Consider the following 12,993-nt stretch of genomic DNA (forward strand, 5'->3'; position numbering starts at 1 on the left):
CTGCCTTACATATGTGGAACTCCTTTTTCTTGGAGTTTTCCCAAGTTCTTCGCCTAAATGGTTTCCACATGCGGTGTAAGCCTTTTCTGTTTGGGCTGTGTGTTAAACCAGCAGGGGCTTCCTTTATTATCACATTTTTAAGTTACACAATTCTAAATTAAAAGTTGCTATCAGAACAGTTTGGGGTGCAATTTTAAGTACAGCATAGCTTTTATACTAAAAGATTCGAGTTTGGTACATACTGCTTTATGGACAAATGTTTTTGAGAGCAATCTTATAATGTCTGCTCAGACATAAATGCCATTGCTTTCAATGGGACTTACTCTCAGGAAAGCGAGTCAAGGATTGTTCAGTTTTTCAAGCGATACCAACCGCAGTGCTGGACGGATGCTACCACAAGGTACCATTCGAATCAAGATTATGTATCTGTGGTCAACAACAAGTGGAAGACATAGCACACTACATGTTAACTTGCCCTCTGTGTAAGGACCCAAGAGAGAGACTCTTGAAACTGCTGCTGACATATGGAGGCAGGAATGCCCAAGCAGAAACAGTTCTCTTCCTCCTTAGCGATACCAACAGTTATGTCACTCATAAAGTGGTCCTGTTTGCACTGACAGCGAAAAAGATTAGGAAGAGAGAACTAGATAAAATCACTATAAACTGCCACGGAGACTCAGAGGGAATCTACACGTCGTTGTGAGGGCGCTTGCATGCGCCCCCAGTGCGCCCTCACAACGACTGTGTAGACGGAGAAAGAAGAGGCGGAGGAGGCGGTGGCTGGGGAACCGGCCGCGTCCTTGCCGCCGCCTCCCTGCAGGCCTCCTGCTGCCGAGGTAAGAGCCACCCGGGTCGGAGAGCTCGGCTTCCGCTTCCGCCGAGCTCTCCGACCTGGATGGCTTTTACCCCAGCAGCAGGAGGCCAGCGGGGAGGCGGCAGTGGCAAGGACGCGGCCGATTCCCCAGCTGCCTCCTCCTCCGCCTCTTCTTTCTCCGTCTACACAGTCGTTGTGAGGGCGCACTGGGGGCGCATGCAAGCGCCCTCACAACGACGTGTAGATTCCCTCTCAGAGTGCTGAGTGAAATGAGAGCTTTAGTCATAGTAAATTTAAGGTTGTCTGTATGGTTTTCTTGGGTATTGGAAACTATTGTGTACTTTTATAGTTGTATGCTTTTCTATGGATGTATTTGTCATGGCCATTGGCTAGCACAATAAACTTATGATGATGATGATGATTGTGCTGTTAATTTATAAAATTGAGAGGTGCAGGTATAGATATAAAAGGTGATGGCATAGATGTAATTCCACAGCCCTAGATTCAGGGAGCTAAGTGGTATTTTTTTTGAGACAGTTTCTATGCAGTTCTATCTATATATCTTTTACAGTGGTGTAAAATATGGAGCTTTGGCAGGAGCAGCTTGTCATGCAGGGGCGAATTATTTTTTTTAATTTCTGCTGGACTTCCCTGTTCTACAAAATGATTAAAAGTCCAGGGTAGCTGCTTTTCTTTTTATCTGGTCACTCTATCTGAACTATTCCAAACTCATCAACAGCAAGCCCCAGTGGATGGAGGACATGTTAGGACATTGGCCTTCTATAACAAGGGATATCCCAAAATATGCTATTTCCTGAGACTGAACATTGCTCCAATTAAGCCTTGCATATTTACATAGTTGCCAAAATTCTGTATACATTTATCCAATGGCAGTACGAATTCTAAATAAATTGTTTTAATTGTCTTCTTGACTACAAGCCTAGAGTGTACATTGCTGCCATAAATGGCAAACTATCTTTGGAAGGCAATCATATGGACTTCATTACTCAGCTATTATAATTCATGAGTCTCCGGAGTCTTTTGTTTTTCTGTTCCCCTTTGAAAATTATCCCACTAAACACACATTTAAACAGACATGCCTGTCTGCAAAACAAAATAATGCATTGCATAACAAGTAAGAATGGAATTTTATAAGGTGAAAAGCTCCTTAAACTGGACTTATCTATACATATGCCTGCATTTTAAACAGCTTTTCAGTAATATATGTCTAGTCTTGGAACTTCTTTTGAATACAAAAAGGGGAAAAAATCCTCTTCATTCCCAGGATGTGTTCTCAAGCCATGCTGAATGACTAATCTGGGCATAGAAAAAGAACCATCAACTATTTCGTCTTCCTTGACCCTAATACATGGGTGGGGAGCTGGTGGCCCTTCAGATGTTGTTAGACCCCAATTCTCAACAGCCCTAGTCAACATGATCAATAGTCAGGGATGATGGAAGTTGTAGTTCAACCTCATCGGGGGGTGGGGAGCGGCACAAGTTCTCCATCCCTGCTCTGATAAGATTTACAGAGCAATCCTATGTCTACCTAGATGTAAGCTCCTTTGAATTCAGTGGGACTTACTCCCAGGTAAATAGTATAGGATTGCAGCCTTAGGAACATAACAATTAATTTAAAGAACTTGGAGACTTGCATTCAGATATATTTACTTTGCTGTTTAGGTGGATAATGCCAGACCTCAACACTGGCTCTAAAACACACACACACACACACACACACACACACACACACACCCAAAAAAAACGGGGGAGGAAAAAATGCACAGAATAGTTTGAACAGATATTAGCAAAGAAAAATGAACAAAATATATACAGCAAAAGCCTTCTTAATGTTGTAATTGTATTTGCAATCTTTAAATAAATGAATTGCAACCTGTAACAATATAATCTCTCAACATAACAAGATGGTTTTAACTGTAATTTGTTAACTGAAAATTTTGAACACAATTTATTTTGTAGTTTAGAGACGTGTAGTATATTAAATATCCTGTAGAATGTTCCATACTGAATCATATAATATACTAAAACAAAATCTGCCATATCACAGATAGATGGATGTGATGTTGTCAGTTATGGGTACAATCTCCCTCTTGCCATGTGGACTAGTATCCCTTGTGGTTATTCCTTTTGCCCAAGGATCAAGTATACACATCCTTCAATCCTGAGCTCTGAACGCATATTTTTTCAAGCTGTAATATTATGATGATGCTAACAACAACAAATGCTCCATAGTTCGAAAGGGCTTTGTATGGTCAATGTACAATAAAGCCCACTCATATCTACATTATGCCACTCCTCCTCTTCTTGATGGTACAGATTTTGAGCTCTAGGAGGGGAAGACCAGAGATTTAACTTTTGGAATGTTTGAAGTATCTGGTCATAGCACTGTTCAGTCTTTATGGAACATACATAGTTTATCTTGAACAGAAAATGCCGCCAGTTCCCAAGCCTCTGTAACAAAGGCCTCAATCCGGTGCTTGGTGTGCATAACTAGTTGCACACAAAAACTAGGGAAGAATCTCTTTGACTTCCCAGAACATCAAATGTATAAATATTTAAGATCTGTGACTCCATGAAATAATAGTCAATGCAGTTGGTTCACAGCACCCTTTAACCCACCCACTCTTTTTTGGAATGGGAATTAGTACAGGGTTCAGAATCACTAAGCTAACATTTCCCATGAGTTTTAAAAAAGGAGCACAACCCTGCAATTTAAGATAATGGTCCTAGTACTTGAAACTATCCATCTACAAAGATCAAACTGGTAATCTCTTTCATGAAAATATAATTACAGTGCAGCAAAATCCTCAACTCTTTGGATGAGTGGTCAATCACTTCCTGTACCAGGCAGATGAAATAGGACAATAGAATCTTTCTCCAATGGAAAAGTAGACAGGACTTGAGTGACAGAGCATTGTTACCATGGCAAACTACTCTTTCCTAAATGTATCCTTTCTGAAGGCAGTTAGATAGGCCTTGGCAGTCCCCTTTTCTGCTCATCTCATTTGGCTTTCACTTCTCCTTTCTTTTTCTATTTATATTTAGCTAGAGGAACAGGCTACTCAGGAAGAGGCAGCTAGAATGTGCCACAAGAAAATGCTCCCGTATTGTATTTCTGTACTTTCAGTGCAGGGTGGTGAGGTGGAAGCAAGGATCCTAAAGAAATTGCTCATTGTTCACTTTGGCTGCAATGACTTCAAGAGAGAGACAACAGAGGCTGCACAGACAACCCAGCGACACCTGTTGTAACTTAGCGCCACGGTGCTGGCATGCAACTCAGACCCTTGTACGTGCTTTGGTTATCTACCATCGACTTTTGTAATCTTCTTTTGACTGGTCTTCCTTATGCTCATCTCTCCTCTTCACCATTCTGCAGCCAAGATTATTTTCTTGGCTCGTCGTTTTGACCATGTTTCTCCTTTGTTGAAATCTCTTCATTGGCTTCCGATCCCATATAGAATTCAGTATAAGCTTCTTTTACTGACATTTAAAGCATGTCATGGTCTTGCGCCCTCTTATCTTTCCTCTCTTGTTTCACTCTACCATCCACCTCGCACCCTCCATTCTTCAAATGTTATGTTGCTCTCCAGCCCAAGAGTTTCTATATCTCTTGCCCAGCTTCGCCCATTCTCTCTGGCTGCCCCGTTTGCTTGGAATGCTCTTCCAGAGCATCTATGTACCACGAATTCCATCGTAGATTTTAAAACGTGCTCGAAAACTCATTTGTTTTCAATAGCTTTTGGTATTTTAGCTTGATTTGCTGTTCTTATTACTATGATTATTCTCTTATTTCTGTTTTGTTACCCCCTTCCCCCTTCATATGTTTTAATGTGATTTTAGATTGTAAGCCTTTAGGCAGGGTGTTGCTGTTTTATTTGTATATTTTGCACAGCACCAAGTGCATTGTTGGTGTTATATATATATAAATAAATAATAATAGAAAGAAAGTCTCAGAGTTGCGTATTTGTGCAGGAAGTAGGCAGGAGTTCAAAGTTTGACTGTGCGAAGTGGTGCCAACGTGCAAGCCTTGAGAAGCTAATGTATATAAGTGAGACGTGTGAATGGGTGAAGTAGTGTCCACTGCCCACAACACCCACCCTAATGTTAGAGAAACTTGTGACAATTGTACACAAGTATTTTTTTAAAAATTAAATTTAAAACTAAAACAGCCAGCCAGCTGGCCGGCATCAGACCCCATTAACAGCAGCAGCAGCAGATACATTGAATGTTTCACTTGTTCTTTATTTCAGTGATTTAAACATTAAGATGTTATGTAGAACAAATTTGTCTTAATTGTGTTCTATGAAATCAGATACGTGACCAAGGGTGGGCATGTCCCCTTGGTGCTGGACATGCCCCCTGGGGATGACCATGTCCTCCTTTTTGGTTTCCAAAATATGGTCACCCTATTCACTTCATTCCTGGCTTGGGAGGGATGCAAGAAATGCCTGAGTTTCATAGCAACAGCTGGATCTGAGGGTAGCCTTGCCCTTTTTATTTGTAGCCCACCTTACTATAAAAAAACTGGCACTCAAGGCGGGATACAAATCTCTTGACATGGATACCAGTACATTAAGCCCTCACTGGATTATTGCAGGAGATAGGGACATTTGTGCCTGAAGAGACTTATAAATTGTGTTTTGGTATGGAAAGCGTACATCTAGTTTTGAACATCCTAAAGTTATTGACTTAAGGATGAGTTTGGCAGGTGTGTCAGGTTGCCATTTTCCCCAGATGAAATATGGCCTGCGTATTCACCTTGAAGAGCAGGAGTCTGAAGTGAAGTGTTCTAGAGATATTTAGTGCATCTGGGAATCAAGAGTTGATTTGGGATGATCCTGAGACTTTGGAACTGCCCTGAAGTATCTGGTATTTTTCTTTTCTACTTTTCTTTTCTATTTTCATTTCTGTGCCTTCCAAACACATCTCCAAGCAATCCATAAATGGAAAACACAAGACAGAGAGGAGGGGGAGGCAAAAGAGGTGGGTTGTGGTTTTATGACAGCCAGTTCTCCTTCACGTCCAATCAGTGCTTTTGGGAGGGTCGTAGGAAGAACATAGCAGCAGCTGTTCTCTGCCCTTTATGCCATTGTCTGTCTGGCTCAAAGAATGGGTTGAAAACTGTGACTAATTGGGAGATGGCCTTTGCCCACATACTAAATCAAGCTCCATCATCTACAGTTCCTCCCCTATCCCCCATCGATTGTAAAACTGATTGGTGGGCAATACAGATATTCCTGGGCAACCTTGGCCAGGTTCTGACACCTGGCTGCGGACTGTGCAGTAGGGCAAGGAGTGACTGGATACATCCTCCGTGTGCTCCACCACATAGCATATCAATAATGATGACCAGAGTTGGGTGCCTCTGAGCCCAGGAGGCAGGTAGGAACAGGAAGTGGGGGTAGTAAGGGAGGTGGATATCTGCACCAGTGGGAAACTACTTCTGCTGCCTGCTGTTGTACCAGGAAGAAAATAGCTCAAAACTCAACTGCTCTTAAAATATGAACTGGCCTACTCGGTTCTGAAATGAAGAGTGGGAAGGATTGTTTACCTCAAGATATGGCGATGATGAAGTTGCAAGTACAGACATAACAAAGAAAACCACAAGTTACCCACAAAACCATGGGAGAGAAAGAAAAGCATTTTCTCTTTAAAAACAACACACACCCCAATCCAAACTTTAAAGCCACCTAGAAACATCTTTAAATGTGCCTCCCCTGCACCTATTTTCCTGAGATTTCTTTGATAGGCCTTGACAAGAGTTATATCCTGTTATAACCATATATTTATTTGCACAGCCCTAGTGCAAGTGGTAAGTCTGGAGAGTACTTGGCTTTCTGGAAAATTCCTATATAGGCTCCTTGAGGTCCATGCTTGCATTTGGCTCCCTTGGTGCTAAATGAAGGTCTCCAACAGGGGCAGCCTTCACATTGCAACTTTGTTTTGAACTGCTTGTTATTTGAAAAAGTAGTTTATGATACAGTGTAGAGGACTGCTGTTAGGGGAGGAAAGAGTTTCAGCACATGTGCAGGGATAATCACTAGGCATGTGCTCTGCTCCTATTAGAAGCGCAGAAGCAGGAGCGAATTGGCCTGCTCCGCCTTGCCCAGAGGCGGAGTAGAAGCGGACCGCGGACCCCTAGAAGCAAGGCGAAGAGAAGCGCCCATTTTTCGGAGCTCCTCTTTCAGGCGGACCGCTCCGATCGCCATCTTGAAACATTTCGCCCATAGATAACTGGGTTGTTTTTGAAGCTATCGTTCTGAAAATTCTTGTGCTTAGACAGTCATGGATGGGACTATTCTCACCTCTCTGCGTTGTGCGGGTCGCGTGCTATATTTTTTTAAAAATCGGGTAAACGAACATTACAAACAGGGACAGCGCGGGTCAAACGGCGGTTTTCGCCCATAGGATTGCATTGCGGAAAAGAATCGGGGATAACTGGGTTGATTTTTAAGCTATTGTTCTGAAAATTCTTGTGCTTAGACAGTCGTGGATGGGGGTCATTTTGAGACTACTCTCACCTCTCTGCATGGTGCGGGTCACACGCTAGAATTTTTAAAAAAGTAGGGTAAAGGCGGGAAAAAGATTACCTTTTCGATTGCTGAGGGGCAGAGTCAACTCCCGGTCATGATCACATGATCCCAAAGTTGGAGGAGGGGATAGGCAAAACGGGTAACTTGGGATTCTGGGAAACTTCTCTTTCTTAGTCTTAACGGACTTTTCCCAGTGTTTTTTTAAAACAGTAGCCCCACCAAATGCACAAACAACCTGTGAAATCATATACTAAGCCAATAATAAGAGATAGAAACACAGCACTGCTACCCACCCTAACTTTGGGGAACAACTGAAAAGATGTGGTGCAAGGGGATGAGCTCCCCTAGGGCATCTCATTGTGGACGTGCCCCCACTCTCTCCTGTACTTGGAAGGCCATCAGAGCCTTCCAAAGAGAGTAACCCGGTGGAGCAATGCCTATCATGAGTTGAAGTGAGCGGTCGACTTCTCTTAGTGGTGGAGCGATGCCAATCATGAGTTGAAGTGACAGTTCCACTTCTTAGCGGTGGAGCAATGGCTTTCATGAGTTGAACTGACAGCCTTGTTTCTTAAAAGACTGGTCACTACTAGGACCAGTCAAATTGGCAGCTGCTTCCTCCTCCCCCGGGCATGTCCCCCTATTACTGGTAAAAGACAGATATAACCTTTTTTAAAAAGTTCTTCTTGTTGTTTATTCAGCAACACTGCTGCTTTTAATTCCACCCCTCCTTCATTTATTTATTTATTTATTCATTCCATTTTATATGCATTACTGGCTTATCCTTGGCTCACTTCCTTATGCCCCCAGAAATGTCTGCTGCCTGCCTGCCTGCCTTCCCTCTCTCCTCCCCTGCCCGCCTTGCAGGGATGTTGTGTGTGTCTGGCTTTGACTCAGGGGAGAAGTCCTTCCTGCGCTCACTTGGAGTTTTGGAAGTTCTAAATCCATTTTTCAAGTGTGGAAGAAGATTCATATAGGTTGATCTCTACTCCCCAATTCATGGCATGTTGGGATTTCCTTTGAAATGGCCCCATTGAGAGGTCTGCAGGTTTAAGCCCAAAAAAACGGGATGATGGGACTGCCTTGAGTCTCGTCGTGCGGCGTATGTATCCCTGGATAAGCTTTCATGGTGGCGAGTTTGAGGTTTCTAACGTGCAAATTGACGGAGCTATCGAAAGGGGTGTGAATGGGGTGCCCGATTTTCAAAAAATCCCCAAAAATCAGGGGATGATGAGATTGCCTTGAAACTTGGCGTCCATGTGGACACATGGATAAGCTATCATGGTGGCGAGTTCGAGGTTTCTAATGTGCAAATTGACAGAGCTATCGAAAGGGGTGTGACTTAGGGTTATGGGTGGTGCGTTAGAGGTTAGAGCCCCGCCAAAAATCAGGGGATGATGGGACTGCCTCGAGTCTGGGCGTCCATGTGGACACATGGATAAGCTGTCATGGTGGCGAGTTTGAGGTTTCTAACGTGCAAATTGACGGAGCTATCCCAAGGGGTCTGAATGGGGTGCCCGATTTTCATAAATTCCCCAAAAATCAGGGGATGATGGGATTGCCTTGAAACTTGGCGTGCATGTGTATACATCCATGAGGTGTCATGGTGCCAAACATGAGGCTTCTAACTTTCACAGAAAAAAGTTGTTTACTTTTTTAGCTTTCAATGCAACCCTATGGGGGGGGGGGAAACGGAGCTCTGATCCGGATCCGGAGCTCCAAGCGGAGTGGAGCAAAAATGGGCGGAGCGGGGACGGGGCGAAGCGGCCCGATCCAAAAATCGCAGATCTGGAAGTGAAGCGGAGCGGGGGGTCCATGCACACCCCTAATAATCACATGGTTCTTTCACTTGTGGCCCATGCCAGAAACCATTTCATTTCTTTCAGATTTTGGCATCTTGTTTTCGATTTCCTCTAATGAGATGCACACTGAGGCTTTTCTTTAAATTGGCAAATACTCTCTTGTCAATGTTCATTACTTTATTAGTCTGGCTTTGACTTTTTATAATTAAATGCTATTTCTCTCGTGAAACTTTAATACGTATATGAGCCATACTTATAGTACCATCCAGATACTCTATTATTTCTGTTATTAAATGTAATTTACTCAGCTAATTAAATCAGGGCTTCGATTATTTAATCATCTTGAACAGCTATGGGCTTAATCCTATGTACGCTTAAGACAAAAAAAGTCCTATAATTTCCAGAATGTTGTAAGTGCACAGGATTACATCCTTCATAATGATTTCAAAAGCTCATATTGGAGCTGCAAATAACTACTTCTACATTATAATTCAAACCAGCACCAATGGATGATAATGGTACCTGCCTTTATTGATAAAAAATTAAAGATGAGATTTAGGACTATTTATGCTCAAGTAACATTTCTCCTTAAGTATGAGGTGATCAAAATGAACTTGAAGGATCAGTGTATTTATTCTTAGAAATACTGGGCAGTATCCAGCCCTGCTGCTCTGCCACTGCTGGATCAGTTGCACTTGGACCACAGGGAAATTGCAGTTGTAAGGTAACCTCTGAAACGGGTAGAAATTTTAGATTCTGGAACAGGACTAGTGAGCGGAACATCCTTCTGGGAGCTGCACCCTTCTGGAAATGAGTGTATCCACTCACTTTGGATTACTTTTGGAACCACTAGGTTCCCATTGCACTAGCAGGAGGTCTTGTTTGCGCTCGGACAGTATTGCATACTGCTCATTAGCCACACAAGAAAGGTGTAACTTGCCTTGTAATTAATTTCTGATCATAAGAAAGAGAACAGTCTGTACTAAAGAAATTCAGAGTGACAGACTATTCTTTCCCTGAACATAAATTCTATTCTATTTGATTTGTATAAGCATCATGATATTGCAGAGGACATCGAGAACGTAATAATGAGTGGTGAAAAAGATGTAGTCAGTTGGCAGAATGCCATGTTAACATTTTGCAGGCTGGTACACTAGTTACATCTGGCCACTGTGGTCCCAAATAGGGTTATGGAGAGGAAGAGACAAGGATATGGGATGGGGAGATTGAATTTGCTCAGGCTCAAAGGTTTCTAAAACCCACTTTTAAAGGCAAGTGGAAGGAAAGGTGAAAGGGATCCAAAAGCCTCAGTAACAGTCATCTTTCGCGACCTCAGATCAGACATGGTGACCCGTTGAATTTAAGCATATTAGTCAGCGGAGGAAAAGAAACTAACCAGGATTCCCTCAGTAACGGCGAGTGAACAGGGAAGAGCCCAGCACCAAATCCCCGTCCCGCGGTGGGGCGCGGGAAATGTGGCATACGGGAGACCCTCTCTCTGACGCTGTTCTCATGGGGGGCCCAAGTCCTTCTGATCGAGGCACAGCCCGTGGATAGTGTGAGGCTGACAGCGGCCCCCGGCGCGCTGGGACCAGGTCTTCTCAGAGTCGGGTTGCTTGGGAATGCAGCCCAAAGCGAGTGGTAAACTCCATCTAAGGCTAAATACTGGCACGAGACCGATAGTCAACAAGTACCGTAAGGGAAAGTTGAAAAGAACTTTGAAGAGAGAGTTCAAGAGGGCGTGAAACCGTTCAGAGGTAAATGGGTGGGGTAAAAAAAAAAAAGTAACAGTAATCTCTATAAGGGTAAATTCCTATGAATATTTGATGAAACAGGGAGGTAAATACACCATCCAGTTGTATCTTTGGCAGAGAACCCTGACAGGGCTGTGGATGCCCCCCATCTCTTTCTTCAGACGTAATGTTGGTGCTGACTGGCTATCTCCCCAAATCTCTTTTCTGGATTGCATCAGAACTGGAAGGAATGTTGTTTCGTCATAAGGAGCAAAATTAATTTCAGAAGTACTTTCAATTTTTTTTAACAAACCAAATTTGAGAGGCAGCAGGGGCTGCATATTGCCCAACCCTGCTATAGAGAGTCTTATCGTTTCAATAGCGATGACGTTTAAGGACTTTGCATGTGGACACAGGATATCACTAAATTAATATTGTGTCTTTTCATTTGGAGATATATATTTCAGTTAATATGGTATCATGTACAAAAATGTTTCTATTAAAAACTGAATACTTGTTATACCTTCTAAATTATTTTATATTGTACCAGCAAAACTTTCAGTATTGCAATGATTTTATTGCAAAATTTGAAAATTTTCATAAATAAAAAAGTATATTTATACTTCCTCATGTTGAAGTCTAATAAATGACGATAATAGACATTATAAAGATCTATACAAAATTAAGCCAACTGTTGTTACTAACAAGAACAATTTTCTATCAGTATAAAAGCATTAATGACAGTAACAACAATAATTTCATTTTTTCAACTTATACATATTTCATTAGACAAGTTGCTTTAACAAAGGTGGTTGGTTTATGTTTTCTTTTTTCGGGATGTTCCGTTAACTTCTGATGTAGCAGTTGCTGTTTGCTGTTGTTTCTTTGCAGGTGAAGCTGAGACCCATTCTTCTGAACTACAAAAATATGTAGAAGATATTTTGGAAAGAAGTAGTAATTCAAATGTGGTTTAAAGCACATTCTATCATTTCTTTTTACTATGGCAGGGGTGAGGAAGGTATTGGTCCAGGGGCTGAATTGACCCCTGGGATGTATACAGCAAGTGGGATGTGGGTGGGGTGGAGTGGGGTGGGGTGGGGTGACTGCCGGCCTAAGCCCTCACCTCCCCCGGATGTCATCAAGTCCCATGCCCTCCACAATGCATGGCTGGTGGGTAACAGCAAATTTGCCAGGGCTGTTGGTGTTCGGATTAGCTTTTGCTTCCAATGGTATTGTTAAATGGCTGATTTGCTATTGAAAGAACACCTACATTGCAGAGTCTTCATGGTTTCCTAACACACACCCCAGCATAGTAGGATAAATGGACTAGATTGCCAGAAATGAACACTGATTTCCAAGGCAGTTTATAGTGTTGAAGGGGCCAGGAGCAGATGAAAGGTCAAAGGTTGGCAAGGACCTCAATACAAGGTAGCAGAGAGTGGGGCAGAGTCTTCATGCTCAAGACACATTGCTCAGACTGATCAGCCAGCTTCACTGAAAGAGCTTTAGAGGGCCTGGTGTGTCTGTAAGGCTGGAACTGCAGTCTACTGGGCACTTTCCCCTAGTTTGCCTGGACTCCTGAGGATCCCAAATACTGGTAATGTGCTGGAGGCTCTGGTTTAAAATCCCCACATTCTAATCTCTTAGAACAGCTAGATTGTTAAGTATTTTGTAGCTGTCAATGCAGTATCCAATCCATACAAGCTTAACATATATTTTAAGAAATGATATACGCAGATTATTACAGCAATTCAATATTTCGATAGTGTATAAGGATATTTATACCGCCCAGAGAGCTCCGGCTATTGGGCGGTATAGAAATGCAATAAATAAATAAATAAATAAATAAATAAATTTATTTTAGGTGAATCTTCAGATGAAAAGAAAGCACTCCAAAATGATAAGTAATTCTATTTCAGTATAAATCTGATAAACAAACCTATATAATCGTTTGGTTATTTCTCTCCGAATTCTTTTTGGAGGATTTGGAGTATCAAGTGAATCAAATCTTTCTGCGTGAAATGATGATTTGGTGCATCGACCTGATGAGTTCATACCTATAAAGATAAAAACTGAACGTTATTTTTATAGCG

General features: G+C 42.3%; 1 protein-coding gene across 1 annotated transcript in view; it reads right to left on the bottom strand.

Moving 5' to 3' along the window:
• Positions 1-11,456: 11,456 nt before the first annotated feature.
• SMCHD1 (structural maintenance of chromosomes flexible hinge domain containing 1) overlaps positions 11,457-12,993 on the bottom strand; it is a 94,048-nt gene continuing 92,511 nt past the window's right edge. The window contains exons 47-48 of the mRNA XM_063131299.1: positions 12,840-12,957; positions 11,457-11,817 (exon numbers count right to left, since the gene is read on the bottom strand). Of these exons, the coding sequence (XP_062987369.1) occupies positions 11,718-11,817; positions 12,840-12,957 (218 nt within the window). The 3' untranslated portion in view covers positions 11,457-11,717. The remainder of the gene's footprint in view (positions 11,818-12,839; positions 12,958-12,993) is intronic.

The sequence above is a fragment of the Elgaria multicarinata genome, chromosome 7 (genome assembly GCF_023053635.1).
Source record: "Elgaria multicarinata webbii isolate HBS135686 ecotype San Diego chromosome 7, rElgMul1.1.pri, whole genome shotgun sequence".
NCBI lineage: Eukaryota > Metazoa > Chordata > Lepidosauria > Squamata > Anguidae > Elgaria > Elgaria multicarinata.